Source organism: Penicillium argentinense (genome assembly GCF_028826775.1).
Source record: "Penicillium argentinense strain IBT 30761 chromosome Unknown utg000003l_segment0_segment0, whole genome shotgun sequence".
NCBI lineage: Eukaryota > Fungi > Ascomycota > Eurotiomycetes > Eurotiales > Aspergillaceae > Penicillium > Penicillium argentinense.
In genome coordinates, this window is record NW_026622662.1 from 1,909,026 (window position 1) to 1,936,160 (window position 27,135).

Below are 27,135 nucleotides of genomic sequence, written 5' to 3' on the forward strand. Positions count from 1 at the left end.
AATGAATCTGTTTCTGGTAGCTCCTGAAAACTCACATCAAAATTCCGCAGGTCTTGGTAATGTGAAACTTTTGGAAAAGAAAGTTCATCGGGAATTCTCCGACGAGATAACCCAGGTAGAAGATCGTGGTCAGCCCTGCAATCAGAACACGGATTAGCTTTTTCACACCCAAGTTTGGGATTGGTTTTATAACGAACAGGAATATTGGTTGCCCTTGAGATTTGCCTCTTCCTGTAGCCCCCACAAGGCAGAATATGCGATGCACGTCTTGTCCAAGTATTGGATGAGATAGGTTCCCATGAGCTTGTTCCGTCAAAATAGAATCCCAATATTTGATTGTGAATGGTTTCTCACCAAGGGAAGAAGGTGACAGTCGACCTTTCTTAGAACGACTTTATCCTCTGCTTCTGTATAGCTCAGATCTTCGATCTCTTGAAGGCTACACGGTCCCACATCCTGAGCGATAGTGGACGAATTGCTTAGCCCAAGGGCAGCGTCTGTCGCTTTTTCCATGGTTGCAGTGGTCTGAATATTCTCCGAGGAAGGATTCGGTGCGGCGGAAAGGTGGGCGACTTCTTTTTCGACGTCGTACTAGTTATAGGCCTCGAAGAGCCAGCCATCTGGGATGTTCTTTGAGATAAGAAAGTGGACCTCGGGCATTTTGCGGGGTACATAACACTCTCCCAAGACGCATGGTATCGCGCACTTGGCACAAACAACCCTTTAGCAATTGGTGGATGATGCTGGTGTACAGCATACTTCCGTCCTTGGCGGTCCGGGACCTGGGGTGGGGGAAAAGGCGTGGGCGATAAGCATCGGCCGGCCCGACCGATCAGCCCCGGCCGACCTATAGACGCGGGCAAGCGATGCAACATGAACGAAGACCTCGGGATAAGAGCGCGCCCAAGAGGGGGTATTAAAGCGACTCAGCTTGGCACTGATATTCGCGTGTTCTACTATTTTGACTAGTGTTTATTTGGTCAGCCGTCTCACTTCATCCAATCATGTCGTCCCAGCCGTTGAGCAGCCCAGGACGCGGCTCATCCGCTCGTCCTGAACTATCAACTGAGATCCTCGCATTTGTCTCGCATGCTATTGACTTTGCATCTGTGGAGTTGCGAAAGCTGAACCTGGAAGTAAGTCTGCCCCTCCCTTTGCCTACGCTACATACTAAATGTGACTAGATTTGGAATAATCCGGAAACTAAATTCCAAGAGGAAAAGGCCTGCGCCCTTATCACCAAATGGCTCGAGTCGCAAGGTTGGACTGTCAGTACCGGGGTCTACGGAATCAGCACAGCATTTGAAGCACGCTTTTCGGTAGCAGAAGGTGAGCGAACAGTTTGCTACAATGCTGAATACGGTATGCGATACAGCCATCGAAATAGGATGTCCCCAGCGAAGATGCCTAACTGATATTTGGTATTTGACTAGATGCCCTTCCAGAGATCGGACATGCCTGTGGGCACAACCTCATCGCCACCTCGACACTCGCATCAGCAGTCGGCGTCTCAGCCGCCATGACGAAATTCAACCTTCGCGGAACACTAGTTGTGATCGGAACACCGGCCGAAGAAACAGGCGGGGGAAAGTACATCATGGCCAACAATGGGGCATGGAAGGACTGTGACATCGTTATCATGACCCACCCGATGCCCGACTTCTCCAGCGCCCAAATGACAACCAAGGCGTCTTGGAAATTCCGAGCCAAGTTCCACGGAAGAGGTTCGCATGCAGGCGCAGCACCCTGGGACGGAGCAAATGCATGCGATGCCATTGTTATGGCGTACAATGGCCTGGCGCTTCTTCGCCAGCACATTAAGAAGACAGAGAGTATTCAGTCAATCATCTTGGAGGCTGGAAAAGCACCCAATATCATTCCTGATTATTCGGAGGGTAGCTTTTCGCTTCGTGCTGAGGACTCGTCGTCTGTCGAGAAGCTGAGGGAGCGGGTTATTCCTATTTTCCATTCAGCAGCTGCGGCGACTGGTTGCACCATGGAGCTTTTTTGGTGAGTTAGCGTACTTCAAAAGGGCGCCTTGGGTATAGAGGTAAAAAAGCTTGAAGCTAATCGAGGGTTAGGGATGCGCTGTACGAGGACGTCGTTAACAATATAGCCCTGGCCAACCGATACACCGAGTACATGCTGTCAGGGCTCGAGGAGGATCCGAAAGATTTCCTGGACCCATCTGCCCAGCCCAAGTCGGCGATAGGCGGAAGCTCGTATGTTGAATGCTCTCATTTAGGACTTTGAAACAGCCCGACTGACTGGGATTAGTGACTTTGGCAACTGTTCCTACATCAAGCCCGGCATCCAAACGCTGTTCAAGATCAACGCGACCAACATGCCCCACACCCCCGAGTTTCAACATGCCGCGGGCACCGACTATGCCCACACCGAGGCACTGCGGGCCGGCAAAGCCAATGCCATGGTTGGGATCGATGTGCTGTTGCACGAGGAGTTTTATCGGGCGGTGCAAATGGAATGGGAGGAGTCGATGAAGGCGCGGGGGCGCATCTAGGTCGAGAATGTACTCTGATCTTTTGGTAGATTGGTAGTTGAATAGTACACCCTCTTCGGCCTAGTGGCATTTCAGAGTATGGCAAATTGTTCTACGTTGAAGCCACCAGACTGCAATGTGCCACCACTGTCTCACGCGCTGTCTCATTTGCCAACTGCCAAGTGCCCTCCGAACACGCTAGAAATGCAGTGGCACCCGTTAGTCACGGATTGCACAGTTCGGGATCTTTTTCTCGGGACGCACACTCGGGCCGTCCATCGGGACCAGCCCGAGTGCATGCCGAGTCCGAGACACAACGAATATTTCATTGTTATTTAGGCTGGGAGTCGTTCAGCACTGAAATGCGCTTTCAGAGGCTGTTTCGGTCGGCTGCAATGACCTGTTTCCCATGTCTCGTACATGCTCGCAGTAGCGTGCTCGGTTGCTGGTGAACGAGTTCCCCGTGGTCTCCCCAGACCCCCGGCTGCATGCGACGCTGTGCAAATTGCCCATGCTCGTCGCCCGCGTCTTAACCGCTGTTGCTCACCGGTGAAGCCGGGGGGACTCGTGTGGGAGAGCCATTGACCACTCACAGCCACTCCCCACACTCGTCATCTCCGTAGTTTCGCGGAAATTAGTGCGTCATGGGGAAAAGCCGGAAACTGGGCATCTCATAAAAATACAAAGTTTTTGTTTTTATTTTTTTTTTAAAAAAAAAAAAATGTTAAAATAACGAACTAGTTAGCTAGTTAGTTAGAATAAAATGATGACTAAATAAGGTGGAAGGGTTTCAGTCGGACAAAGGGGCTGTGTGACCTCGCGGAATGAAGGGGTGAGGCTGCATCCGGCAGTGCGAGCAGCAGAGCAGCGCCAGCATCAACTTTTAAAGAAAGGGCCCTTCCGGAAGTCTAGAGAAGGGAAGAGACAGGACTCGTGACCCCAACCAGCCCACCGCAAACCCTCGCAGCGCCATTGACGAGGACTCCGGTGAACCCGGCGAATTCCACAGTGCCAATACCAAGCCAGCGTCAGCCGGGGGACTGACCTCATGGACCCCGCCGTCATCCCACTTGCGCTTCTTTTTCATCGGCCGTTTTCCAGCCTCTCTTAACTCCCCTCCCCGCTCTCTGTCTTTTCCGCTTTCTCTCTTCTGATTCTCCTCCCCCTCCCACTCCTTCCTCTCCGATTCTTCGTCGCCCAACATGTCGCTGCTGGACGAGGCTACGCGCATTGCGCGCGAGTTCGACTACCCCGCCGAACAGGTTCAGCGCGGCGTCGCCGAATACATTCGCCAGTCCAACGAGGGTCTGGCCAAGGAGAACACCACTCTGAGTCAGATCCCGACCTTCGTCACAGCCGTGCCCAATGGTACCGAAAAGGTCAGTCTGCCCCCGCGCATGCTGGGCATCCAGGCCAGAAGAATTCCCGGCTAACCGCATCTCCAGGGCCTCTACCTCGCCGTGGATCTCGGCGGCACCAACTTCCGTGTCTGCTCAGTTCAACTGCATGGTGATACCACCTTCTCCCTCACCCAGTCCAAGATCATGATCCCCCGGGAGCTCATGGCCTCTGGAACCTCTAAGGACCTCTTCCTCTTCCTCGCCCGCCAGATCGAGGCTTTCCTGCGTATCCACCACAACGAGCACTTCGAGGCTCACCTGCGTCGCCGCCGAGATGGCAACCGCGAGGAGGACCTGTTTGACCTGGGCTTCACCTTCAGTTTCCCCGTGCGCCAGATCGGTATCAACTCTGGAACCTTGATCCGTTGGACCAAGGGCTTCAACATCCCCGATGCCGTCGGTCACGATGTCTGTGCTCTGCTGCAGTCCGCCATTGACGACCTCGAGCTTCCCGTCCGCGTTGCGGCGCTCGTGAACGATACCGTCGGTACCCTCATGGCTCGCTCCTACACCTCTCCCGGCGAAACCGGCACTTTCCTGGGTGCCATCTTCGGAACCGGCACCAACGGCGCTTACGTCGAGAAGATCGATAAGATCACCAAGCTCCAGCACATGAAGGATGTCCACTATGACAAGTCCACTGGAGAGATGATCATCAACGCCGAATGGGGCAGCTTCGACAACCACCTCAGCGTGCTGCCCTCCACCGTCTACGACCGCGATCTCGATGCCGAGAGCAACAACCCCGGCATTCAGATGTTTGAGAAGCGCGTCTCTGGTATGTTCTTGGGTGAGATCCTGCGCCGTGCACTGCTGGCCATGCACAACAATCCAATGCTGGGTCTTTTCAAGCCCAACCAGACCTCCAAGGTGTCTCTCCCCTCCGACTCGCTCTTCTACCGCCAGTGGGGTCTGGATACCAGCCTGCTGAGCCAGGTCGAGGCCGACACCACCAAGGATTATGTCGACGTCAAGGCCGCGCTCAAGAACCACCTGAAGATCGAGAACCCCAGCAACGACGAGTGTGAGGCCGTCAAGATCCTCGTCCACGCCATTGGCAAGCGTGCGGCCCGACTGAGCGCCGTCCCCCTTGCCGCCATCCTCATTGACAACAACAAGCTGGCCACCGATGACGTTGTCGACATTGGTGTCGACGGCAGTCTGGTGGAGTTCTACCCCAACTTCGAGGGCTATGTCCGGGATGCGCTGCGCGAGGTGCCCGAGGTCGGCCCCGCCGGCGAGAAGAAGGTTCGCATTGGCATCTCCAAGGATGGCAGTGGTGTCGGTGCGGCCCTGATCGCCCTGGTCGCCAGCAAGGACGAGACCCTGCGGAACCCGCACGAGAAATGAGCGGCAACATGTGGCGATTCGCGTGTATCACTTTGATGCCTTATTTTGCTTTGCGATCTCTTCCAATGTTCTACCACTGGCTGAGGAATTTATTTGCTGGCTGGGTCCAGTAGTCCCCGGCTCCGGTCATCCTATCCTCGTTTTGACAATGAGCTCCACATGACCGGTCCCGCGACATCAATCGGGCACCGCCGTTCGAATTTCATCTTGCCCGCGCTTCCCCTTCCGCATGATCCGCTTTTCCCCATGGTCAAGGGCCGGCTGAAACCCGCATTGTAAATTCTGCCGGCGCATTCTAGGGAACCTTGGCACTGACCAGGGGCCGACCCTGCAGGGATATGCGGGGGTTCACGCGCCCTTTCCCTTTTTGCTCTTTTGTCAATCCTTGCGGGGATTGTATCATTAGGTTTTGGCTTGGTTATGGAGTTGCACAGACGTGGCATCATGACATCGTTTACTATACTTTTGCATATACGGCTTGATCAATATCATGGTTTCAGAGCTCGAATCATTAAGTTGAGAGGTTCTATACACTAGTGTAATCATACTACCTACTAGTACGTAGTACTAGCAGTAAACAATGTCTACCCCTTATTGTCCCAGCTGGTAGCCAATCGCGCGCGGTGACATCACCCAGTCAATCTTGCCCGCGGTGCCAGCCAGGAAGTTCATCGTTCCATCGGTCGTCTTAGGATCCGGCCCGATGAAGTTATTGGGGAACCCAACATCAAACTCAGTCGCCTGCTCCAGGAACTGAATCTGCTTCTCCGTCAAGCGAATATTCAACGCCTGGATATTATCCTTCAAATGCTCGACCTTGCGCCCACCCACAAGCGGGAAGACATACGGCGCCTTGCAGAGCACGTACGCCAGCGCAATCGCCGTCACAGACTCAATTCCGTGCTCGGCCGCAACCGTCGACAACGCTTGCGAAATCCGCTTCTCTTCCTCCGTCTGCTTATCACCGAAGACACTGCGCAATCCTTCGCCGCTCTTCTCCCGCTCCGCCATCTGCTTCGCGCTCTGGAAGTGGCCGCTGCCCAGCACGTCCCACGGCGCAAGCGCCATGCCGAAGTGTCGTGCCATGGGCAGGATATCCCTCTCGAAGTCCCGGCGCATCACGTTCCACCGGCCCTGGTAGATGGAGAAAGGTGTTTTGCCGTGTGCGCGGGCGTATGTGTTGGCCGCGGAGACGATCCAGGCAGGCGTATCGGAGATCCCAAGGTACATGACTTTACCTTGTTCGACCAGGATGTGCAACGAGTCCATAATTTCCTCAATGGAGGTGCTGTGATCCCACCAGTGGAGGTAGAGGATGTCGATAGAGTCGGTCTGAAGTTTGCGGAGAGAGTCCCGGACGCTGTTGAACATGCTGCGCTTGTGGTTGCCGCAGGCATTCGGTGCTTTGCCTTTGCCCAGCGCGTGGCTGCGGTAGTCTGTCGTGAATTTGGTAGCAATCACCATTTGGTCTCGGTTGCCGCGGGCTGTCATCCATTCGCCCAGCCAGGCTTCGGATTGTTCGTTTTGGTAGTTGTTGGACGTGTCGATGAAGTTGCCGCCGGCGGCGACGAAGGCGTCTAGCAGCGCGAAGGATTGCTCCTTGCTCATGCTGCCCATGAATTTGGACCAGCTGTCGCCGATGGACATCCCGCCTAGCTGGAGGGGGATACTCGGATCCCGGCGCTGGGGGAAAGCACGCGGTAGCGGCCCAAGGGAGTGGCGGGCTCCGGGGCAGGTGCGAAGATTTCTTCCATTGTGATTGTTGTGGTTGATGAAGATACAGTTGGAGATGCTGTGAATTATGAGCTCTAGTCTGGGTCAATCCTTTCTCATTTATAGTCTGTCTGTCTAGCCTGTAGGGTTAGAATGTCCATCCTGTCATCCGGACTTAACCTCTCGCCCGTCGGTGTGGAGTATGTTTCCACTGCCATGGCTTAGCAGGTCCGGAGAGATAATTTCATCATCACTAATTCAAATGTTTCCATGATGATCCGTACTGCGGACGGGCTGGAGCCGTCGATTCATCTCGTCACATGGTATATCCCATCGAAATCGCCACTCCACGGCCTCCACGGATACAGCTCTGGCCGCGTTGAGCTTTGCGCCTGGATCAGTATGATATCATGAGTCCACCTCGGCATCAATTGTGCCGCTGCCCGCGCGATTTCGATGCGATTCTGCAGAGCACTGATGCTGATGCTCTCACCGATCTTACTCCGGAAACTCAGATCCAGACGCCCGCCGGCCGCCGTCCGGGCTTTAGGTGTGTTGTGCAGCAAACAAGCTTAACTCCGCCGCCGCTGACCCCGGACCCTGCTAGTCCGCATGCGGCTAGCGCTGACACGCTGCATATGCTGAGTCATGCGATATGTCTGCCTTGTGTCTCAGGCGCTCAGGCCACCAAGGGTGCAGGTGTACCTTAACTAGTACATGTACATAGGGTAGCTTTCGGCCCCTTGCGGTCGATCTTCTCGCGTTGCGCTCCTTTTAACCTTGTCGGGTTGACGGACGGAGCTGATGCTCACCGCGAACTCCCGGTCGATCATATCCGACCGGCCGTTTTGTCAATTCCAACCTCCACGCGACGTCGCGGGCGTCCTGACGCGTCCTACACAAAGATCAATATCTCATTGACCGGGCAAACGTGTACAATGCCCAGAAGAAGGGTGCTGCTGCATTGACCTCAGATGGTTACTAAGGGAGTTTGAGCAAGGAGACCTCACTATTCGATCCCTCTCGCGGCCCCGCCAAGCAGCGCAGTCCACAGGGCGAAGGCGCCTGCAGAAGATAGCCCGAGGATCCTTGCATAAATATGGTCTCCTGGCCGACGCCCCCCCCGGCTACAGCTGAGACGCAGTTTCATCTGCCTATTTTCTCACTCGGATGTTTTTTGCTTTGCTTTTTTTTCCTTTTTTTTGCGGCGATCGCAGACTAGTGCATTGCGTATGATGCATTGGCATTGGCATGGCTAATGTCATACATACCCCGACACATTCAACTTGACGCTGTGAAAATGTACACGAGAACTGAGCCCCCACTTCTGAGCAGGCCATGCAGCTGCAGAGTCTTCTCCGTACTATTGACTGCAGACCGCTACGGGAGATTCACGGACCACATGGGATGTGAAGGGAGACAGCAGGATTGGCCCTCCTTCATGTCCCGACTGCATCGGCAAGGTCGCCCTGGTCGAGGATGAGACCTGTACAAAGGGCCAGTTGCGTTGCCAATCCTGTGCTGACGGGGCCTGCGTCGACTTTTTAATGTCTTTGCCTCCCTCCACTTTTCGTGTCCCTCTGTTCCCTCATCCTCTCGCTCGTTCCTGACCCTTCTCCTCTATAATGTCGACCTTCTTTAATCCACCCGAGCAGCCCAAGGAAGGCATTGTGCTCGGGAATAACGCTCCCTCGGACTCAGATAGCCACAGTCGGCCCCAGTCCAAGGGCAAGTCGTCCAAGCCGTCCAGCGAGAAGGAGAGTACCTTGGTCGAAGAGCCGGGGAGGTTTTCTGATGCCGCCGGCGATGATACGCAGAAGGAGACTGCTCCCAAGCCTCGAGATGAATCGCCGAAGGAGGCGATCCCCAATGAAGACTCTAATAAGGAAACGGCCGTCAAGGACGATGTGGAGAAGGAGACCAAGGACGAATCGAGTAAAGAAAACAGCGATGCTGACGGCGAGAAGAGCGAGGAGCCCGAGTTTGAATACCCCTCGGCCTGGCGATTGGTCCTGATTACCATCGCGCTGTGCCTGTGTGTGTTTTGCGTGGCATTGGTATGGCTCAACAGAGGAACACATCGGAAAACGCTGGTCACTGATCCAATTGACTCCAGGATAACACCATCATTGCAACTGCCATCCCCAAAATCACCGATCAATTCAACTCCCTCGACGATGTCGGTTGGTACGGTAGTTCCTACCTGCTCACCACTTGCTGCGTGACTCTGATGTTCGGCAAATTCTACACCTTCTATTCTATTAAGTGGATCTATCTGCTTGCTCTCTCGATCTTCGAAATCGGATCTCTCGTCTGCGCCACCACCCCCAACTCCGTCGGCCTCATCTGCGGTCGTGCCATTGCCGGTCTCGGTGCCGCTGGTCTTTTCTCTGGTTCGATTTTAATCATCGGTCAGACCGTTCCCCTGGACAAGCGACCCATGTATACCAGTCTCATTGGTGCGATGTTTGGTATCGCCAACGTCGTTGGTCCTCTGTATGTTCAATCCGCTGGACTCTCGTTGAGGTCAACAACTAACTAGATCTAGCTTGGGAGGTGCTTTCACCGATAAATTGACCTGGCGTTGGTGCTTCTACATCAACCTGCCCATCGGCGCGGTGACCTTCTGCTTCGTCCTCTTCTTCTTCCAGGCAAACAAGGCCCTGAAGACCAAGGGTAACTTCAAGCAGCAGCTGGGTGAATTCGATCTTCTGGGCTCGTTCTTCTTCCTCCCCGCCATCATCAGTCTTCTGCTAGCTCTGCAGTGGGGTGGTACCCGGTATGCCTGGGACAGCGGTCGCATCATCGGACTCTTCGTCGTCTTCGGCGTCCTCATCATTATCTTCACCTTCCTCCAGTGGTGGGGCCAGGACCGAGCGACTGTTCCTCCGCGCTTGATCAAGAACCGCAATGTCTGGGGCGCGGCCTGGTATTCGCTTGCTCTTGGTGCCGCCTACTTTGTTCTGGTCTACTATGTGAGTTCTCTCCTGCAAATGTATACTCGAGGTGTATTCTAACCTCCACAGCTCCCCATCTGGTTCCAGGCCATCAAGGGTGCCACAGCCATCAAATCCGGCATCATGAACCTGCCCATGATCATCGCGGTCGTTGTCGTCTCCCTGCTGGCCGGCGGTCTTGTCACAGCTTGCGGCTACTACACCCCATTCATGATCGCCTCCGCCATCCTCATGACCATCGGCGCCGGTCTCCTCTCCACCTTGCAAGTAGACTCCGGCCACGCCAAGTGGATCGGTTATCAGGCGCTCTTCGGCATCGGACTCGGACTCGGCATGCAGCAACCCATGATGGTCATGCAGACCGCACTCAAGCCCACCGATGTCCCGAGCGGCACAGCCATTGTCATGTTCTCGCAGACCCTCGGTGGCTCCATCTTCGTCTCGGTCGCCCAGAATGTTTTCCAGAACCAGCTGTTCCAGAATCTGTCCCGCTATGCTCCCGACGCTGATGCCGCCAAGCTTGTTTCGGCCGGTGCCACCATGCTGCGCCATTATGTTGCTGGTCCTGTGCTACACCGCGTTCTCATTGCTTATAATGAGGCCATCATGCAGACCTTCTATGTGGCTGTTGCCATGGGTGCGTTGACGCTTGTTGGTCCCATCTTCGTGGAGTGGCTCTCCGTGAAGGGCAAGAAGATCGAGATGGCGGCTGCTTAAGTGAAGCGATGGCCTAAAACCTCGTTCCCCATTCTTACATTCTTTCTCCTTTTTCCTCCTTCATGCATATTCTTTCTTTCCTGTTGGCTATGCGGTAATCCGGGTCTGGTCGGGATAGTGTAATACGGTTCTCTATATACCTCGCGCTTTGATTAATACAGTTAATGAGTGATGATGCCCAAGTAGATCGTTGTCTAGTTCTATGCCGCTAGTATTGACGCTAAGAAAGATACAAGTGGTAGAAGAGAAGGACAATAAATGAAGAAGGCTAGACCACTGCGTAGAGGCTCAAATAAATTCCCCATATTACACCGCACGCGCTGCCAAAGACGACCCGCCGGTCCACGGGGATGACCGTGTACATCAGCGTTGAGACAATAGGTCGGTACTTCAGGCGGGCAATCATGATGGGCCGGAAGACCTATGCAGTTCGAATTAGCACTTTTCCGCTACTGTGATCATAGAAGGAAAGAAGGAATACCTCAAGAACTAACTCCCAGACCCGCTTCACAGCCTCCCCCTTCAGCAGATTAATCAAGACGACAAAAAGCACAATATTGACGATGCCGGCAACCGTCTGGTCAAAAAGAAACTTCATCACAAATGCATGCAGCCCCGACTTCCTCGCCCGCGGCGCCCACCGACTCGGCCCCTGTCCCTGCGCTTGCACCTCTGCCATCTTCTCCTGCTCCTTATCCCGATGGTGCGGGAGCTGGTCCTCGGTCGCAGACCAAGGCCAGAGAGAGGATAGGAAGGCGCGCAAAGAGGAGAGAGTGAGGGCACGGAGTGAACATGAGCGCGATGAGAAGAGGGTGGATATCTCAGCGCGCGAGGGAAAGCCTGGATACCGCGCTTCCAGGGCGCGTTGCCAGTAGAAATTGATGGGGACGATCAGGAAGCCATATGTGATGAATTGTAGCAGGGCTAGTGCATTCAATGTAAATGGAGTCTGGTATTTCATTGTTAGTGACTTTGGGGATATTTGGGGTTTTGGAATGTGGGCTTTACGGTGTTGTTGCGCTGGTCGATGAGCTGGGCCAGGATGTTCGAGATGGCGTTGAGCACCGTCGACTGCACGAAGGTGACTGTCAGCGCGGAAGGCATGACTGGCGACCCATCGAAGGGGTTGTTCTTCGTGGACTCGGAGTCAGGTCTGATTTGATCTGAGTGGTGGCCTGCGATTTTGCGAGTCGTTCATTTGGAACCGCGACGGGGCTGCCAAGACGCGCAACCGTGTCCTGAGACGGCCGCGATCGACAGGCGGCGGCCATTTTGATTCGACAGACTTTTGATGAGGGCGAGATTTAAGTTGAGGTGGAGCTGAGTTTGAATCCCTCTTTTTCAATTTGCCCGATTCTTTGAAAAGGTGGTGGACGTAGGGTGGTACTCCATTCGTGTTTCGCTGGCATGGTTGTTGCGGGACCACGATATACATTGACGAGACATCTACGAACAACATCAAAAACTGTCTGAACACAAAAGGTCCTCGAATGCAGTGTGAGATAAAGTCAAATTGGTTACTTCACATAGAATGGGATTATTCAAATGGAACCGTAGCCCATTAAAAGATTATTGTACATGCAAACTGCCCCCATTGAAACCTTTTGGAGAAGAATCATAACGCGTATCGTATCGTTCATTCTATAGAATCATGATGGATGGCATACCTCCGTTACAGATGTAGTAGTAGTGACATGGTATGTGCGACGCCCTGCTCATTTCACCGGCACAAACTTTTGAAACTCGACATTCGGTCCATCCTTCGCACTCGTAAAATGATCCACCAGCGCCAAATGCCCCTTCGCATCCTCACCCTGCCGATCCGCCAAACTCATATCAAACAGGAAGACGAGTCGCGCTAGCGTCAGTCGCATCTCCATAAATGCCATGCTCTTCCCGATACATCCACGCGGTCCAATACTGAATGGACAGAATGCCCGGCGGGCTGTCTCGATATCTTCTTTGCTGGTTTCCCAGCTTTGACCAGAGGATGTGCAGACGGCACCTTCGATCCAGCGTTCTGGGATGTACTGCTGTGCTTCGCGGTAGTATTTTTCTTGTCGGTGGATTGAGTAGGTTGGTGTACCGCAGTCTGTACCGGCGGGGAGGAAAACGCCGTCGACTACGGCGCCGCCTTCCATCACTTCACGTGGTGGTGCGCCTGGGACGGCGGGCGCGAGACGAAGGGCCTCGTCGATGCAGGCTTTAAGGTAGACGAGTTCGTTAAGACTGGAACCGCTGACAATCTCTTCGACTTCTGTGAAGGCGTTGCGGACTTCGGCAGTGAGTTTAGCGAGGGCGGAGGGGGATCGGACAAGGTAGAAGAGGGTGGCGGCGAGGGTGGTCGAGGTGGTATCGCTGCCCGCGATCATGAGGACGTTGGCTTCGCCCCAGAGTTCAGGGGTGCTGAGTCCTTTGCCTGTTTCGGGATCCTTGGCGTTGAGGAGATAGTAGAAGAAGTCTTTCTTTGCTTCACGTCCGGCGGAGGCTCGCTCCTGTGCGCGTTTGTTTGCTTCCACGCGTGAGTTCATGATGAAGTTCCAGCGATCTTGCGTGAGGCGACGAATGAAGATTTGATCGAGGTGCCAGCGGTCGAGAGGCATCCACAGTCCGCACTGCGATTGTTAGCATTCAGCCCTGCAAAATACCCCCACGGTGCTAAGAGTAGTACTCACCACATAATGACGGTTGGCCGCACGATCAACCAGCCCGATCATGTGTCGACGGCCATCAGTGATCAGCATATCGAAGCTCTTTCCAAAACACAACTCGCCCATGACATCGTATGACAGGTAACTGAACCAATTGCCCATATTGCGCACCAGACCCTTTCGATCCTGGGCCTCGTACCCATTACTAGCCCCATCAAATCCAGATCCCGCCAGCACCGCGCAGAGCTGCCGCACATGCAACAGCATGACATCTTCCATACCCTTTAGGGCCGCGTCGGAGAAGGCCTGGCTCAGGACTCTTCGTTTCCGGCCGTGCATGGTCTTATCGATGGCATTGTGTGTGTTGTAGACGCCCTTGATGGCCGGGAATGCATTGTAGAAATCAGCCTTCTGCAGACGCTTTCCATGGCCGTAGATATCGTGCAGTCCGCGGTCGGTATTCACCGAGACAAAATTCGGTGCGACACGTACATGTGTCCCGTATTTCTGGTGACACTCGTCGAGCCAAAGGTGTCGATCGCCTTTGAGACCGTGGTAGAGCTGGACCCAGGGGGTGAGGGATGCTAGGAGTGGTCCTGGGATGCGGCGGAGTGGGTGGACGAAGCGGTTGTAAAGAACGTAGGCGACGGTCTGGAAAAGCTAGTGTTAGCTTTTGGAATTGCTCCTTTGAGTAGGTGCATCTCGGGGGGTTTTTGGTGGCGGTTGTGAGGAATGTGCACGGAGATGGGCTTACCAGCACGGCCAGAACGGCCGTCAGATCGCCCAGCACTCGATGGAGTGTGAGATGTTTGAGCACAGGTTCGGCCAGCATAGTCGGTAGAGAAATTACTGCATTGGGGTTTCGTTGAGGTGGTGAGTGCACCTGACGGGGCTATACTTTATACTCGCCGCGGCCGAAGGTACCCGCGCCCAGCCGATCCGCGATGACGGCGTTCCAGCAGGAGCTGGCGATGGCTTCCAATGAAGTCCCTCAGAAAGCAGTGATGACCGATTCTACGGCTACGACCGGATATTTGGGTGTCTGCTTGCTGCTTCCGGCTGATGGCGTATCTTGCTAGGGAGGCATTGTTATGAAGGGCTGCTGGTGGATAGCTGAACTATGCTTAATTGCTCCACCTGTCGCAGATTGCGGGGGAGGTCCAACGCCCATACACTGGAATACACTTTGCGGCAGCCAGGTTCGCCAAGCTCGAAGTATCAAAGGTATAGTAAGCATTGCTATATTTAAAGCACGGTGGCTGGATGGGTCATGTATGGCTGCGTTTACTATCCCCTGGGGTTATTCTAGGTCTGATGTCTCCCATATCACTGAGTTCTTATAGGTCAGGGATGGTCCCTGGACAGGCTGGGTGAGCTGCATCACCAGTGTTTCCCCAACAGAACGCCCACAATAGTACACTTCAGAGTGTAGAACCCCACCACGGTTGGTCGTGGCTTCTGACTGCGGCATACCGCCAGTATCCGAGTATCTTGGTGGATTCCCGCCCCACGCAGTATGGAGGAAGTGGGGGTGCTCAGTAGTGCTGCATCATGTGCTGCACATTTCCCTTATCAGCAATGCCAGTATTCAAAAGAGGAAGTGAAGATGCACTGTACGGCTGGAATCCACGAAGCGGAAATCAGCACTAGTCTTCCCGCTCAATCAATGGGGAAACTGCTGACAGTAGTCGTCTCGGGTTGAATCCAAGCTTATGGCTGCGTAGATCCACGGAGCTCTGACACCGAGTTTAGTCGAGTCGATGCAAATAGACCTGCTTGGCATGGTTTTGTAGCCAACCTCCTACGTGCTGTCGGTGTCGGGATGCCCTTGAGTCCCACCATCCAGGATCCACTGCTCGTTATCATCATAGTCGTCCTGAACTCGCCGCCAGGTCTGTTTTCGCTCGGCGCGCTCACTCGGATCCACCTTCTTGCCCTCCGGAGCCTTCCAGATGGGGCGCATGAGTCCTCCTGCGGCCAAAAGGGGATTTTTGCTGAAGGCGTCTCCTCTGCTCGGAGGTGCGTCGGCCTCGGCTTCCTCCATGGGCTCCGGTTCGCTGGAGTCAGGGGTCGATTCGACCGCAGCAGAGTGATACACCCGCCGGACTTTCCCGCCCTTGATATCAAGGCTCATCACGGTCTTTTTCTTTTCCCACTCAGGTCGAGCCTTCTCGTCCATTTCGCGTTGAATGCGTTGCTGCTTCTTGAGGGCGAGGGCCCTCTGCGCAGGACTCATCCAGAGGGTCGACGCGACATTCGGTGTCTCAAAATCGGCGGCTTCGTCAACGACCTTGGTACGCCGGGCATTTTGTGCCTGGAATGAGAGAAGCTTATCGCGATGTGCCTTCGCTGCATCTAGTTTGCTCGAGGACGCAGGGTCGGGACCAGTAGGCCGTGGTCCTCCGCTGTGGTGAACGCCCTCATTGTGGGCCCGCATCTTTTCTTGTCCACGCTCGGCTTTCAACTCCCGAATCATGCTCTGGACCTCCTCTGAGGAGAGAAGGGGTGTGCCGCAGAATGAACACGGCTGCAGTCCCTCCAATGAGCAAATAATTTTGCCACAGTTGAGACAGTTCGGGGCCGGGTCGAACAGCGAGTGAATTGTAGCATAGCAGTCGCACTTGCGCTTCTCGCCAAGGGTCGGGTTGGTCGAGACTTCCAATGCAGCAATTGCAGCTGTCAGGTCCGTGATATCGTTTGTTGTCAGCGCCGCACCACCTTTTGACGACTTGGCGGACCCTCCAGGTTGTCGTGATTGTTTGCCTGTCTTGGACCGCACATTTGGCAGCATATCTGACAGGACCGGGCCCGAGGCTGACGGAGGCGCTTTGGACGATGACGGGTGCACGGGCGATTGCGCACGCGAAGAACCCGAGGATGTCGGAGCAGAAGACTGAGGCGGAGGCTGCAGTGTATGCTTGCTGGCGGTCATGTAATCCTCCTCTTCCTTCGACTTCATGTAGCCGCCACCCACATCACCGTAGTTGGCCGGGCGTCGCGTCGGACCGGCGCTATGGAGCGGCGGCTTGCTCTTCTTGCTCTTTCCCTTCGGTCGGCCATTGTTCGGGGCATAGGTGTCATCGCGGCGGGAGGAAGTGGGCGCTGGCGAGCGGGCGCTCTGGCGGGCGTTGAAGGAGGCAATGAATTCGAAGGCCGCGGGGGAGTCACCCAGGAGGTTTTTCAGGTTGTCGGCACAAGCGTCTGGGGGAAGACTGGCGGAATATTCGATGATCTGCTTGAGTGAATCCTCGTCCAGCGGGAGCAGCTGGCTGATTCGTGGAACTGCCCACGCAGTGAGGTCGGCCATGTTGACGAGGTGAGGTGAGGTGAGTTCCCCACAAGTGTTGATCCCGCGAGGAAGAAGTAGTGGGCGGGGCCTACACACGGCAACTATGAAAAAACTCCGCCCTCAACATGCCACCACACGTCAACCCCTGCTACCAAGGCAGCTTGCGAGGCTTAATGCTCCGAAGCTGATGCAAAAATTCAGTTTGCATCTGGAGAACGGAGGAATTCTTACGGGCAGATTCACTCTCCCGACAGAGCAGGCCAGCACGCCCATTCCTCTTCTCGTCTGCTTGCACGGAGGCAGCTATGATTCCGAGTATTTCGATGCCAGTGAGAGTCTGAGTATCTCTCGAATCTCAAAGCAATTCAGAGCTCCGGTGATCGCCATTGACCGACCAGGTTACGGGGGCATCCATCATGTCCCACCCGCAACCCCTGACTCTGACTTGACCTACGCCCAGCAGCAAGGCAAGTACATCAATGGGGTACTTCTTCCTGCTATCTGGAGAGAATATGGCGAGAGATCAAATTCGGCCATAGTGCTGCTTGCGCATTCCATCGGCGCCATGATGGCCACCATCACCGCTGGTTGCTACACGAGGACTGAGGGATATCCACTAGCTGGGCTGATCACCTCTGGTATCGGAGCTGAATTGATAATAGCATCAGCTCTAAATTCCAAGGTCTGATTGAACCTGATGCGGAATTTGTCTTATTCGATCCGGCTATCAAGGACAGATCGATGCTCCAGCTCCCAGGCATGGACTTGGTCTCGCCGGATGTGGCTGAACTGACGGCTGGCTTAAACAAGCCAACGCCCATCGGAGAGCTTATTGATATCAACAAGACGTGGCTCGGCTATTGGCATGAATATTCGCATGCTGTCAGAGTTCCGCTCATGTATGGAACCAGTGAATTTGATGAGTTATGGAAGTCGACGACGGAGGCACTTGAGAAATATCGTCAAGCTTTCCCATCGAGCAATGGAGAATTCAATGCTGTTAAGAATGCGCCGCATTGCATCGAGCTGAGCTACCAATGCGATCTGTGGCTAAGGAAATGTTTTGACTTTGCCTTTCGATGCATAGTGCAGTACGAGGGCAGGAGATAATTATCATAACAACGGTGCATGAAATGAGACAATACGTTTGAAGTTGCTTCTAAGCCACTACTAAAGACTGGAGCTAAATGTTATGACACTCACTAGGTAATATGAATGTCCTACTATTGCCGACCGTACACTATAGCAACTACTAGTAGTCACTCGGCGAGCACGTCCCTTCGGCACCGAATCAGATCTTCACGATATTATGGTCACCATTTGATTCATACAATTTATTGGATTCTACGCATTTAAATATTCATGGTCACAACTGAGCTCGACATCTTCCCGAGCCTCGTGAGGGTGAAGTGAGGTAAACGGAGCATTGCCCTCCGAAGCATAACATCACCTCTTCGCAGCTGCGCCTCTTCGCCTTTCATTTTACCAGACACGTGGGATGTATTCCGGCAGTTGCCTCGACTGAAAGGATACACCCACCTCGCCTTATGTTTTGAGCTTCCAGACGACTCAGAATGGCGCGCCCTTGAACGATCAAAGAACCGGTACCAGTCACTGACCGCATCAAGGCGGTCCTGCCATGGGTCGGTAGTGCAGTGGTAGTACCGGCACAGGACCTGGATGCTCGGGCACCTTCGAGATAGCTCGATGCCCACTGACGGAGAAAATTCTCAAGTTCCAAGATCGGACCGCCTCTCTCCCGAGCTTGAAAAATACTGCCTAGTCGCTATTTGACGTCTCCCATCTATCGAGCGAGACTTCCTTGCCAGACAGTTACACCGACACGGATGATCACCTTGCGCTAGTGTTGACATTGGCAGCCAGCTGGATCAATGGAGGTATCATACTGGATTGTGCAGCTCAACATAACGTCATGGATATGTCAGGCATCGATCAGTTCTTCCGGCTCTTAGCAACGGGGCTACAATCGGAAGAGTTTCCCGAGAACAATATAGACGTTGACTCCGTCGTGACTGAAGCCAACCTTAAGAGCAGAGCGAATCTATCCGCTCTGATGAGATCGGATGAGACAATGCGCGATCACTGAGTTGGGAGTTCCTTCGACTCTGTCCTCGACATATCGACCAACCATCAAGTATATTGGATGAGGCCATTGAACTAGGCCTGATATTTTGATATCGACGTTTCGAAAATCAACTGCGTGCACCCGGTCTACAGCTTTAGGAATCTACGAACTTAGGAATGAAAAGTTCCAAATCAATGCATTGTGCCTGGCTTAGGCCCCGTAAAATCCAGAAAGCTCCACTGTCTACAGCAATGCCAGCTGAGCCCAGTGTATGGTATGAAGTAATGTACAGACCTATCCTACCCTTATCATCATCGTCATCTATGCAAATCCTCTCAAGTAGCTCAGACCAAACCGGAGACGCCATAAAGGAAGGTGAAGAAAGCAGACTGAAAACGCCAATGACACCCGTGATGGCACAAAAGGAAACAGAAACGATTGACACTCTTCCACATTTCAGCTCAACTTAACTCAATCACGCATCGACCTGCTCGCTCTTGACTCCGTCATTCTCCTCGGCTGTGAACGAGTTCTTCAGCTTACTTGGTCCGGGTTTGCTGGACGAAGGCTTCTTGGTTGAGGGTTTCTGGGAGCTTGGCTTATTGGTGGAGCCCTTCTTGGGGGCGTTGGGCTTCTTCTTCTTCGTCGGACTGGGACCATCGTCGTCTTCATTTTCGTGTGGCCGTTTAGGAGCCGAGGACGTTGGACTGCTGGCGCCACTAGCACCGCTGTCCGTGGGCGTCTTATTGCGCAAATTTCGACCGGAAATGTTCATGCATCGGTCCAGATGCTGGGCCACCCGATTCATCACGAAGTATCGCGGACAGATAGGACACTTGCTGGTCGGTATCTCAGGGATGGTGCTGTCTTTCTGATCCTTGCGCTTCTTGGGGTTCGGCATGATGGCGAACAGTTTCCCATGGACGTCATGGCCCGGCAAATTGATCAATGGTCCGTTCTCGCAATACTTCTTATTTGGGTCGGGAGGGGGCCGGTGACCGACGCCCACCGTAGGATAGGTTAGACGGGGCAATCCGCATTCTGGGCAGATGACCTCCTTCACGGTTTGCAGCGGGTTCCCCTTCAGGTACACTTTTCCGTGGTCGAAGATTGCGGCGTCGGTCTCCAGGCGCGTGTTCGCAAGCTTGCCAGCATCAATTGTGACCTCCTTCGGTTTTCCATCGCTCGCGGTATTCCCGGTCGTCTCATCGGGGACGGTACACTCTGCCTCGGCTTTTTGCTGAGCAACCACCACGGCGGAGCGCATCCGCGCCACCTTCTCCTCGCGGTGGACCTTGGCGACTAGGTCATGGATGATATTATGGAAGGTTTCGTTTAGGATGTCGGTCGACTAGATGAAAGAGAGTTAGTCGCGATGTCTCCTGAGCTCGATCGCATCCTGGTCTCAACTCCATACCACTTTCGCGATGGTGCCGGCAGGGTACTTCGGCGGCTGGCCCGCGGTATTGGAGTCGGCCATACTCGGAGTCGCCCTGCGACGTCGACCTTGGTCTGTCCGTTCTTGAGGGACCGACAGCTGTGTCTACCCGCGCGACACAGTCAATACCCTTCTCGCGCCGGTGCGTGGGCTAGTTCTCCATGTGCCGGAAATCTATGCGGCGAGGTAACAATCAAAGTAGACAAGTCGAAATCGGAATCGGAATCGGACCGAGCAGGTAAGGAGCGTGCAACATAGGAAATCCAACAGAGAGAAGCGATGCGGCGGTGGTAATTGTACCCTTGGCGCAGGTGGAGTGAATGTCAGTGCAAGCTCACGGGTCTCGGGTACAGGTGAATGAGGCTTGACGGGGGATCCGAAAGGGGAAAGGGGGATGAATGGGACGAGCGACCCAGCGAACTCCGCCGACTCGATCGACTGACAGGGAAACAATGGACTCACCGATTGAGGGATCTGCCGGCGCGGCTCTCGAGGAGTTCGGGGTTGGTTGAGGCGACGAGGCTGGCAAGTTGTTCAACCCGCCTTATCGCTTATCGCATCTCCGCATCCGCCTTGCCCTTCGCTGCTGCTTTTGTACAAGTCAAAACAGGACGAAAGACATGGCATACCAGTTCTTTGCGAAAGCCCCAGGGAAACCGTCCTCTTCGTCGCCGGTGCCTCCACGGCAAACACAAGGCCATCCCCCCATTCACCCTCCGGCCCTGCAACCGCCCAAGTCCGCTGTCGCAAAGCCCCGACCAGTCGCGGAGCCCTTTGAGCCGTACCCGCATGCAATTCCCGCAGGCTATGCGACATCTCACCCTCATGTCACAGTCGAGACGGTTGGAACCGCGCACATACCATCGTTGACGCGCATTACGGGTCTATTGCTGCCCATTCGCTACCCAAACTCATTTTACACAGCCACCATTACGGACCCTGTCATCGCGTCTTTGTCACGCGTTGCGATCTACCATGACCACCCGGTGGCCGCTGTGCCAGACTCGAATACCTCGACGGAGCCCGGCAAAGTGATAGGGGGTATCCGGTGTCGACTAGAGAGGCAAGACCCCGCGGGGGATCAAAGCGAACAGGGAACGACTCTCTACATCCAAACCCTGCACCTTCTTTCGCCGTACCGAGGCTATGGTGTTGCGGCAGCCCTGTTGAACTCGCTGCTCTTCGAAGTATCTCCGGGGTTGAAGAAGCAACATCGGGTCTCGCAGTTAGTGAAGCACTATCATATACGCCGAGTGACAGCTCATGTCCACGAAACAAATGAGGATGGGCTGAGATGGTATACTGCGCGAGGGTTTGAGGTCCAGGAGGGTGTTGTGGAAGGCTACTATCGACGTCTGAACCCATCGGGCGCGAGAATCGTCAAGCTTGACTTAGAGTGGCAGGACGAGAATGAACAGGCCGATGTGGCCAATAATAAGGACGAAGAGGTGCTCCAAAGCACAACTCGCAGCGATCCAGATGATGAAGACTGGGAGAAAGTTGAAGCAAAGGATGGAGATGAAGGCGATCATGGGGTCCAGCCTTTGCCCGATTCACAATCTTTTGACGAAAATACCCCCTCAAAGAAACGCAAGGCAGAGGACGAGAAGGGCAATGCACCGCAAAGAAGGTGAGGTGTGCGGACTGCGTATATAGCCTTATTATGGTGGATACAGTCATACCAGTATATTGGATACCCGAGCATCAATAAGAGCTCTACTTGCATCAGCTTGAAATTCTATACAATCCACGATTGAACATTTACAATCCCCTGCCTTGGACCACCTGGCGAGCATAATAGCCTTTTGAAATGTATATGCTGCAATTGATCTCATCTTGTCAGGATGGAAAAAGATTTGAGGTGGATGCCGAAAGAATAATTTAGGGAAAGACTGTTGCCACAACCCTTCGGATAGGATTTCCCTTAAGACGATGAATTTAGGACCGATGTCAACGGTGCCAGTTTTCATCTCGGCCGTTGCTATAAATTGCTAGCAGAGAATAAACGCTGATAGAAAAGATTCGAGCGAAACGATGGGTATATTTGCTTGATAAATACATAGGCTTCAGACAGGATCATGTGTATGTTCATAAAATGACAAGCTTTGAAAACGCCGCGCGGCGGGTATCGAATCACAAACGCAACAGAAATGAGATCCACTGCCAGAAAGGTGGATCACTAGATCAGATGTTGTAGTTCTCCGCATGCAGGAAAATCTCGTCCTTTGACGAGCCAAACAATACTTGCGTCTGTAGCTTAGCCACTGTACTAGCCACCTCGACACGCATGGACGGTGGACCACACACGAAAACACAAGCACGTCGACCAAAAGTTTTCGAATACTCGGTGAGCATTTGAGAAATGTTGGGGCGGAAGTAGTCGGTCTTCCAGTTTTCTCTTCGCTGAGAGGGATGGTAATAGGCATAGCGGGGTGTGGTGTTCCTCTGCGGTGCGGGTTGATTGTTGAAGCCAAAGTCAAAGGGGACATTGTTGGTGGTATTAGCAGCATATGGGTCCATAGGCTGCTGGTAGTGACGGTTGTTCGCGACATGCGAGGCAGTATATGCACTTGGCAGGGCGGCGAGGCCATCCTCATTTTCGCGACGCAGTTCCTTCTCGATTTCGGGGTTGCCGGCCGCTTCCTCGCGAATATAGGCGGAGTTACGCTTGTCAATGCCCTGCAACATGCCATAGATTTTCTCTTGGACCATATCACGGCCTGCCTGGTCCTCTTGCTTGATGCCGGTCAAGAAGAAATGGCAGTTTACAATATTGGATGGTGCACTGTCTCGGCAGATTCGAAGCTCTTCTTGGAACCATTCCATGGTCTCAGGGGTTTTCAATGCCCAAATGACCTTGACTGATTTGGTGACCGCCTTGCCATCTCGAATTTTCTTGATCAAGTCCAATAGTTGACTAGCAATCGCCGTGATACCACTACCTCCGGCGAAGAAAATCACGTCGTCGAAAGCTGACATCTCACGTTGCATGCCACCATAAGGTCCCTCCAGGAAGGCTGAGTAGACTTGGTATGGTCCATTTTCCAGTGCCTTTCTGAAGACTTTGCGTGTGAATCCATGGAATGGTCGGAATACCAGGGCCATATCACGATAATCTTCACCATATTCGGAAGGAAAGTCTTCGCTGCAGAGCGAAGCGATCGTAAAGGGATGACTTTCAAAGAAGGCCATTCTCGGCATGCGCAGATAGACATATTGACCAGGACGCCAGCGCATTTTTGTGGGTACAGTCACCTTGACCGCACCTTGTGGAAGGAGAGTGACGGCTGACTCTTCTCCGATCATAAATGAGGAAGGGCGGAAGGGGTTCGTCCAATTCAGGTAGAAAAGTCGAATGGTGTATGAAATGATCCAAATTACAACTGTAGCCCAGAGATAACCCCATGAAGAGAGAAAGTTCTTGGTATGCCAAAAGAGCATGGCCACAAAGATCCACGATACCGGAATGTGGATCACAATGAATAGTTCGTACATCTTGTGGCGGAGAAATGGGAGCGAGTGGACGCAAAGAACGAATAGAGGAACTATGGCCGCGATGCCATTTCCGTACACATACATCGGCAAAGTGATGAATGTGCGGTAGTTGATCATCGCACCATCCTCCCAAATAGGTGTGATGTAGAAAGGGATCATGTGTACCAGACTCAGGAAGAGGCAGATGTAGGCAGACCAGCGGTGCAATCCGTTCAGTCGCTCGGGTCCCAGACCTGTGAGAATGCTGATAAAGTTGGCCTTGGTGCTGAGTGCCACGATCCAGGGAACCATTGCGACTGCGAGCATGCCGGCTCGAATAGCGAGTGGTGGTGATCCCAGGGCGATGGAGTAGTAGTACAGAGGCTGTGGCACAAAACAGTATAGCGTCACAAAGATGAGTGCAATCAGCACAATTGCTGTCACCGCCAGAGATGGGAAGACGAATTCAAGTTTTCCAATCCTGACTACTGGCATCGGACGGTAAAAGATCCAGCGCATCAGCGCAATGGCCTTCTTCAGCGGCATAATTCTCTGAACAATCCATTCTCGTCGTTTTGGTGGAGATGGCGGCGATGCGGGTGGGAAGAAATGCGCACTCGACGCATCTGTGCCTGCGCTGGGGAGCTCGTACTCCTCCGCTATATCAGACGCAGCAGGTTGCAGATGCGGTCGGTGCTCCTTGTGCTCCTTGTAGTAGGCGATGCGCATTTTATCGCCCCAGATATGGTAGAATCGAACGAGGGAGGTGATAACCAGCAGCACGACCGCAAAGTAGACGAACCCATATCCATATTTCGCCGACTGGTTCCATGGGTCTCGCTGCATTTCCGCCAGCTGCTTCCCGGTTGTCGATGCGGTGACCGGGACCTTGACTCGCTTGGCGAGGGGAAGTATTGAATTCCACATGGTGAAGAGGACAGACACGGCGTCACGCAATTCAATGGTTCTTTCTAAATGACAATACTGTTGTGAGCTTCGGTCGCAATTACATCTTCCCAAGCAACCGACCTACCTCAAGGTACTCTTCTGGTTCTCTTGCAGATCGCACTGCGATCCCAGAATATACACACCCTCAGATCTTGGGTTTTCAGAGCCACACCGAGCTCATAGCTTCACCAGGAGCTCACTCAGAGGTCGATGTAACCGATATTTGGAACAGAGCGAAACGGGAATCACGAGGGGGAGATCTGGACTACATGTATGGGACACAGCCAGTGGGGTCGCACCAGCAGTGATGCGCGTCCTCGCGCCGTGGCGGGATGCACTGATTAGCCATATTCTCGCACGGCGGGCCAATCGACTGGCCCCAAGAGCTCAGCACGCAGCGTGTCGCCAGGGCGAGGGCAACGAGCGGCGATGCGGAGGGATCTCCCCAGTGATGTGTGATGGTTTAGCGCCGCTGGGGCCAATCTGCACCAATCGTAGCTGCAAAACGGGTGACTGGGGTGATCGGGCCGCATTAGCGTGGTGGAAGCGTGAAGAACAGTCGAACCACTGCCAGTCGGTGCGGCGGGATTATTATTAGCAAGGTTCTGGTCAATGTCATCGTCGTTGCGATGCGTGCAACCGAGTACTGGGTTCAACGGGTGCAAGTACCACTCTTTCGGACGCCTAGTCTCGATCTTGAGGCGGCTCGGGAATCCTCCGCGGCCATCCTCTAGAAGCGATCAGATTGTCTTTACTTGTCGATCTCGGCCGAGCTGTGTAATCTGAAAGTGACCCTTCGCCAGAAAGTGGCCCATGGTTGGAGTGTGACGGTGTGACGAGGGCTTGCGGGGAAAGCATTCTAAGGGAATATCTTCCATCGGCTAGCGGCCAACGTCTGCATAGTTGGAATGCAAGTCTACAAAATTGGATTCCTAATCCTTGTGCAAAATTGATATCGCGGTATGTTTTTGTAAGCTAGGATGCGAGAGCTTCGATAGCAGTGTTTGCTTTTGGTCGTACTCTGGAAACATGGCACGATCAGATAGTGAGATTCATGGATAGTCCCATGATATCAAAAGATAGCGTTGACAGTAGATGTTCGTTGGTGACCTACCAAACTGTGCTGCAGTACAGAAATGCCATGCCTGTGGACTTAATGATCCAACAAAGTGGAGTTCGCAACTATCTCATGAATATCTCTTTTGAGCTCCTCGTGCATCTGGAACAATAGTTAGTTGAAATATTTGAAGGCCATAAATAAAAAAACATACTCGGATAGCCAGATCTTCGGTACCCTCACATGCTGCAAGTCGGAGTTGATTCAAAACTTCCATTTTCTCCTTGATATCAGCGTCGCTGCAGGCTTGATACAAGCGCAGGTCGCCAAATTTACGAATTGTCGGCGTGATGAATTTCGTGGAAATAGCGACATAAATCTGAGTTGCCCTGAGAAGAAAATTGAAGCTGGCTTTCATTTTGAAAGCGTTTTCGCGGAAGTCCTTTTACATTGTTAGCTTGCGATTATCCATATGACAAGAAAAGCAAGTACCTGTGCTATAGATGGCTTTGCAAGCTCGCTCTCGGCAGCCGTTTTGATTGCAGGTTCACTGTTTTGAACAGTTCTACTGATAACTCGCGACAGCTGCAGCAATACTTCGATGAAGTCTTGTACGCGGACTTGAAGTTCAGTCAAGTGGCATACGGACTTTATGAGGATCTCGGCGATCTCAGCCTGCAAGGCAGCTGTTAGCACAGTTCCATTTATATGAGAACTCATACTCGGATACACGAACGATGGATATACTCTCCGAGGACAGGTTTTCAAGCGTAGCCTGAAATTCAGAGATATTCTCTGTGACCTCGTTGATATAGGCCTGTCGCTTTGCTTGAGCTTCTTCCATACTGAGAACTTCCCACTTCAGATATGAGTAGTAGCAGTATCCAATAGCGCCCGAAATGGCTACCTGGGGCAGCAACGGAAGTATACCAGTAAGACCAGAAGTTGTTGCAGGCCTTTGAAGCATGGCAGCTCATTCGTGAATCTAACATGAAAGAGGCTGGATGGACACTGAATCATATTTTTGACTTGCTCCGGTCAGCGGCTTCCTCATTTGACCCGTCAATCATGGTCAAATTTTGGCGCATTTCGTGATATTTCTTGCGAATATGCGAGACTACTGAGAACCAACAAATATTGACAATATTCTTCCGTGACTTCCGATTGATGCTGTCAATATACCATAGTCCCACACATCCGCTTCTACGCCTGCTTCATACGTTGCAGGAAACTCCACGCGAGAAATTGCCAATGACATTGAAGACTGGCTATCTGAAATCCATACATTCGCTAGCCACCTTTGGCGGATGGAGACATGCAGTGGTCCTATCAATGTGGTCCTATCAATGTGGTCTAATTACCTCAAAGAATGGGATGCAAGCAGATTCGCTGAAGCAAAGATTCAGACAGGCTATGAAAAGCTTTTCGCCGAATCTGAATCTATACATGGGAAATTCTCCCAGAGAGTGGTCTCCATTCTCCATTCCTTTACCTATGCGGCTTATTACAATGTCGGAGATGATGTGAAGGCTTTTCAACTAACAAACGATTTGCT

General features: G+C 53.2%; 12 protein-coding genes across 12 annotated transcripts; 5 read left to right on the plus strand and 7 right to left on the minus strand.

Annotated features, from left to right (window-relative positions):
* Positions 1-1,004: 1,004 nt before the first annotated feature.
* Positions 1,005-2,521, plus strand: N7532_002829 (M20 family metallopeptidase; the record flags this gene model as incomplete). Its single annotated transcript, XM_056615323.1, has 5 exons — positions 1,005-1,136; positions 1,185-1,362; positions 1,434-2,010; positions 2,082-2,222; positions 2,278-2,521. The coding sequence occupies 5 exons, from the start codon at positions 1,005-1,007 to the stop codon at positions 2,519-2,521; spliced, it is 1,272 nt and encodes a 423-aa protein (XP_056478295.1).
* A 1,181-nt stretch (positions 2,522-3,702) lies between these two features.
* On the plus strand, positions 3,703-5,250 carry glkA (glucokinase glkA; the record flags this gene model as incomplete). The annotated part of the gene is made up of 2 exons (XM_056615324.1): positions 3,703-3,879; positions 3,946-5,250. The coding sequence occupies 2 exons, from the start codon at positions 3,703-3,705 to the stop codon at positions 5,248-5,250; spliced, it is 1,482 nt and encodes a 493-aa protein (XP_056478296.1).
* Positions 5,251-5,841: 591 nt separating this feature from the next.
* N7532_002831 (Aryl-alcohol dehydrogenase (AAD)) lies at positions 5,842-7,004 on the minus strand (the record flags this gene model as incomplete). Its single annotated transcript, XM_056615325.1, is given in 2 exon segments — positions 5,842-6,906; positions 6,921-7,004. The coding sequence occupies 2 exon segments, from the start codon at positions 7,002-7,004 to the stop codon at positions 5,842-5,844; spliced, it is 1,149 nt and encodes a 382-aa protein (XP_056478297.1).
* Positions 7,005-8,588: 1,584 nt separating this feature from the next.
* Positions 8,589-10,637, plus strand: N7532_002832 (MDR family MFS transporter; the record flags this gene model as incomplete). The annotated part of the gene is made up of 4 exons (XM_056615326.1): positions 8,589-9,020; positions 9,080-9,459; positions 9,512-9,938; positions 9,990-10,637. 4 exons carry the CDS (start codon positions 8,589-8,591, stop codon positions 10,635-10,637), a joined length of 1,887 nt encoding a protein of 628 aa, XP_056478298.1.
* A 268-nt stretch (positions 10,638-10,905) lies between these two features.
* On the minus strand, positions 10,906-11,741 carry N7532_002833 (Mpv17/PMP22 family protein; the record flags this gene model as incomplete). Its single annotated transcript, XM_056615327.1, has 3 exons — positions 10,906-11,058; positions 11,119-11,586; positions 11,646-11,741. 3 exons carry the CDS (start codon positions 11,739-11,741, stop codon positions 10,906-10,908), a joined length of 717 nt encoding a protein of 238 aa, XP_056478299.1.
* A 611-nt stretch (positions 11,742-12,352) lies between these two features.
* Positions 12,353-14,120, minus strand: N7532_002834 (cytochrome P450; the record flags this gene model as incomplete). Its single annotated transcript, XM_056615328.1, has 3 exons — positions 12,353-13,252; positions 13,313-13,939; positions 14,043-14,120. The coding sequence occupies 3 exons, from the start codon at positions 14,118-14,120 to the stop codon at positions 12,353-12,355; spliced, it is 1,605 nt and encodes a 534-aa protein (XP_056478300.1).
* Positions 14,121-15,089: 969 nt separating this feature from the next.
* On the minus strand, positions 15,090-16,595 carry N7532_002835 (C2HC5-type zinc finger protein; the record flags this gene model as incomplete). The annotated part of the gene is made up of 1 exon (XM_056615329.1): positions 15,090-16,595. The coding sequence occupies one exon, from the start codon at positions 16,593-16,595 to the stop codon at positions 15,090-15,092; it is 1,506 nt and encodes a 501-aa protein (XP_056478301.1).
* Positions 16,596-16,779: 184 nt separating this feature from the next.
* N7532_002836 (alpha/beta fold hydrolase) lies at positions 16,780-17,687 on the plus strand (the record flags this gene model as incomplete). Its single annotated transcript, XM_056615330.1, has 2 exons — positions 16,780-17,215; positions 17,260-17,687. The coding sequence occupies 2 exons, from the start codon at positions 16,780-16,782 to the stop codon at positions 17,685-17,687; spliced, it is 864 nt and encodes a 287-aa protein (XP_056478302.1).
* Positions 17,688-19,138: 1,451 nt separating this feature from the next.
* On the minus strand, positions 19,139-20,143 carry N7532_002837 (uncharacterized protein; the record flags this gene model as incomplete). Its single annotated transcript, XM_056615331.1, has 2 exons — positions 19,139-20,014; positions 20,081-20,143. The coding sequence occupies 2 exons, from the start codon at positions 20,141-20,143 to the stop codon at positions 19,139-19,141; spliced, it is 939 nt and encodes a 312-aa protein (XP_056478303.1).
* A 578-nt stretch (positions 20,144-20,721) lies between these two features.
* N7532_002838 (GNAT family N-acetyltransferase) lies at positions 20,722-21,735 on the plus strand (the record flags this gene model as incomplete). Its single annotated transcript, XM_056615332.1, has 1 exon — positions 20,722-21,735. The coding sequence occupies one exon, from the start codon at positions 20,722-20,724 to the stop codon at positions 21,733-21,735; it is 1,014 nt and encodes a 337-aa protein (XP_056478304.1).
* Positions 21,736-22,285: 550 nt separating this feature from the next.
* Positions 22,286-24,502, minus strand: N7532_002839 (putative metalloreductase transmembrane component; the record flags this gene model as incomplete). Its single annotated transcript, XM_056615333.1, has 1 exon — positions 22,286-24,502. One exon carries the CDS (start codon positions 24,500-24,502, stop codon positions 22,286-22,288), a length of 2,217 nt encoding a protein of 738 aa, XP_056478305.1.
* Positions 24,503-25,676: 1,174 nt separating this feature from the next.
* N7532_002840 (uncharacterized protein) lies at positions 25,677-26,547 on the minus strand (the record flags this gene model as incomplete). Its single annotated transcript, XM_056615334.1, has 4 exons — positions 25,677-25,742; positions 25,795-26,022; positions 26,073-26,266; positions 26,328-26,547. The coding sequence occupies 4 exons, from the start codon at positions 26,545-26,547 to the stop codon at positions 25,677-25,679; spliced, it is 708 nt and encodes a 235-aa protein (XP_056478306.1).
* Positions 26,548-27,135: the final 588 nt, after the last annotated feature.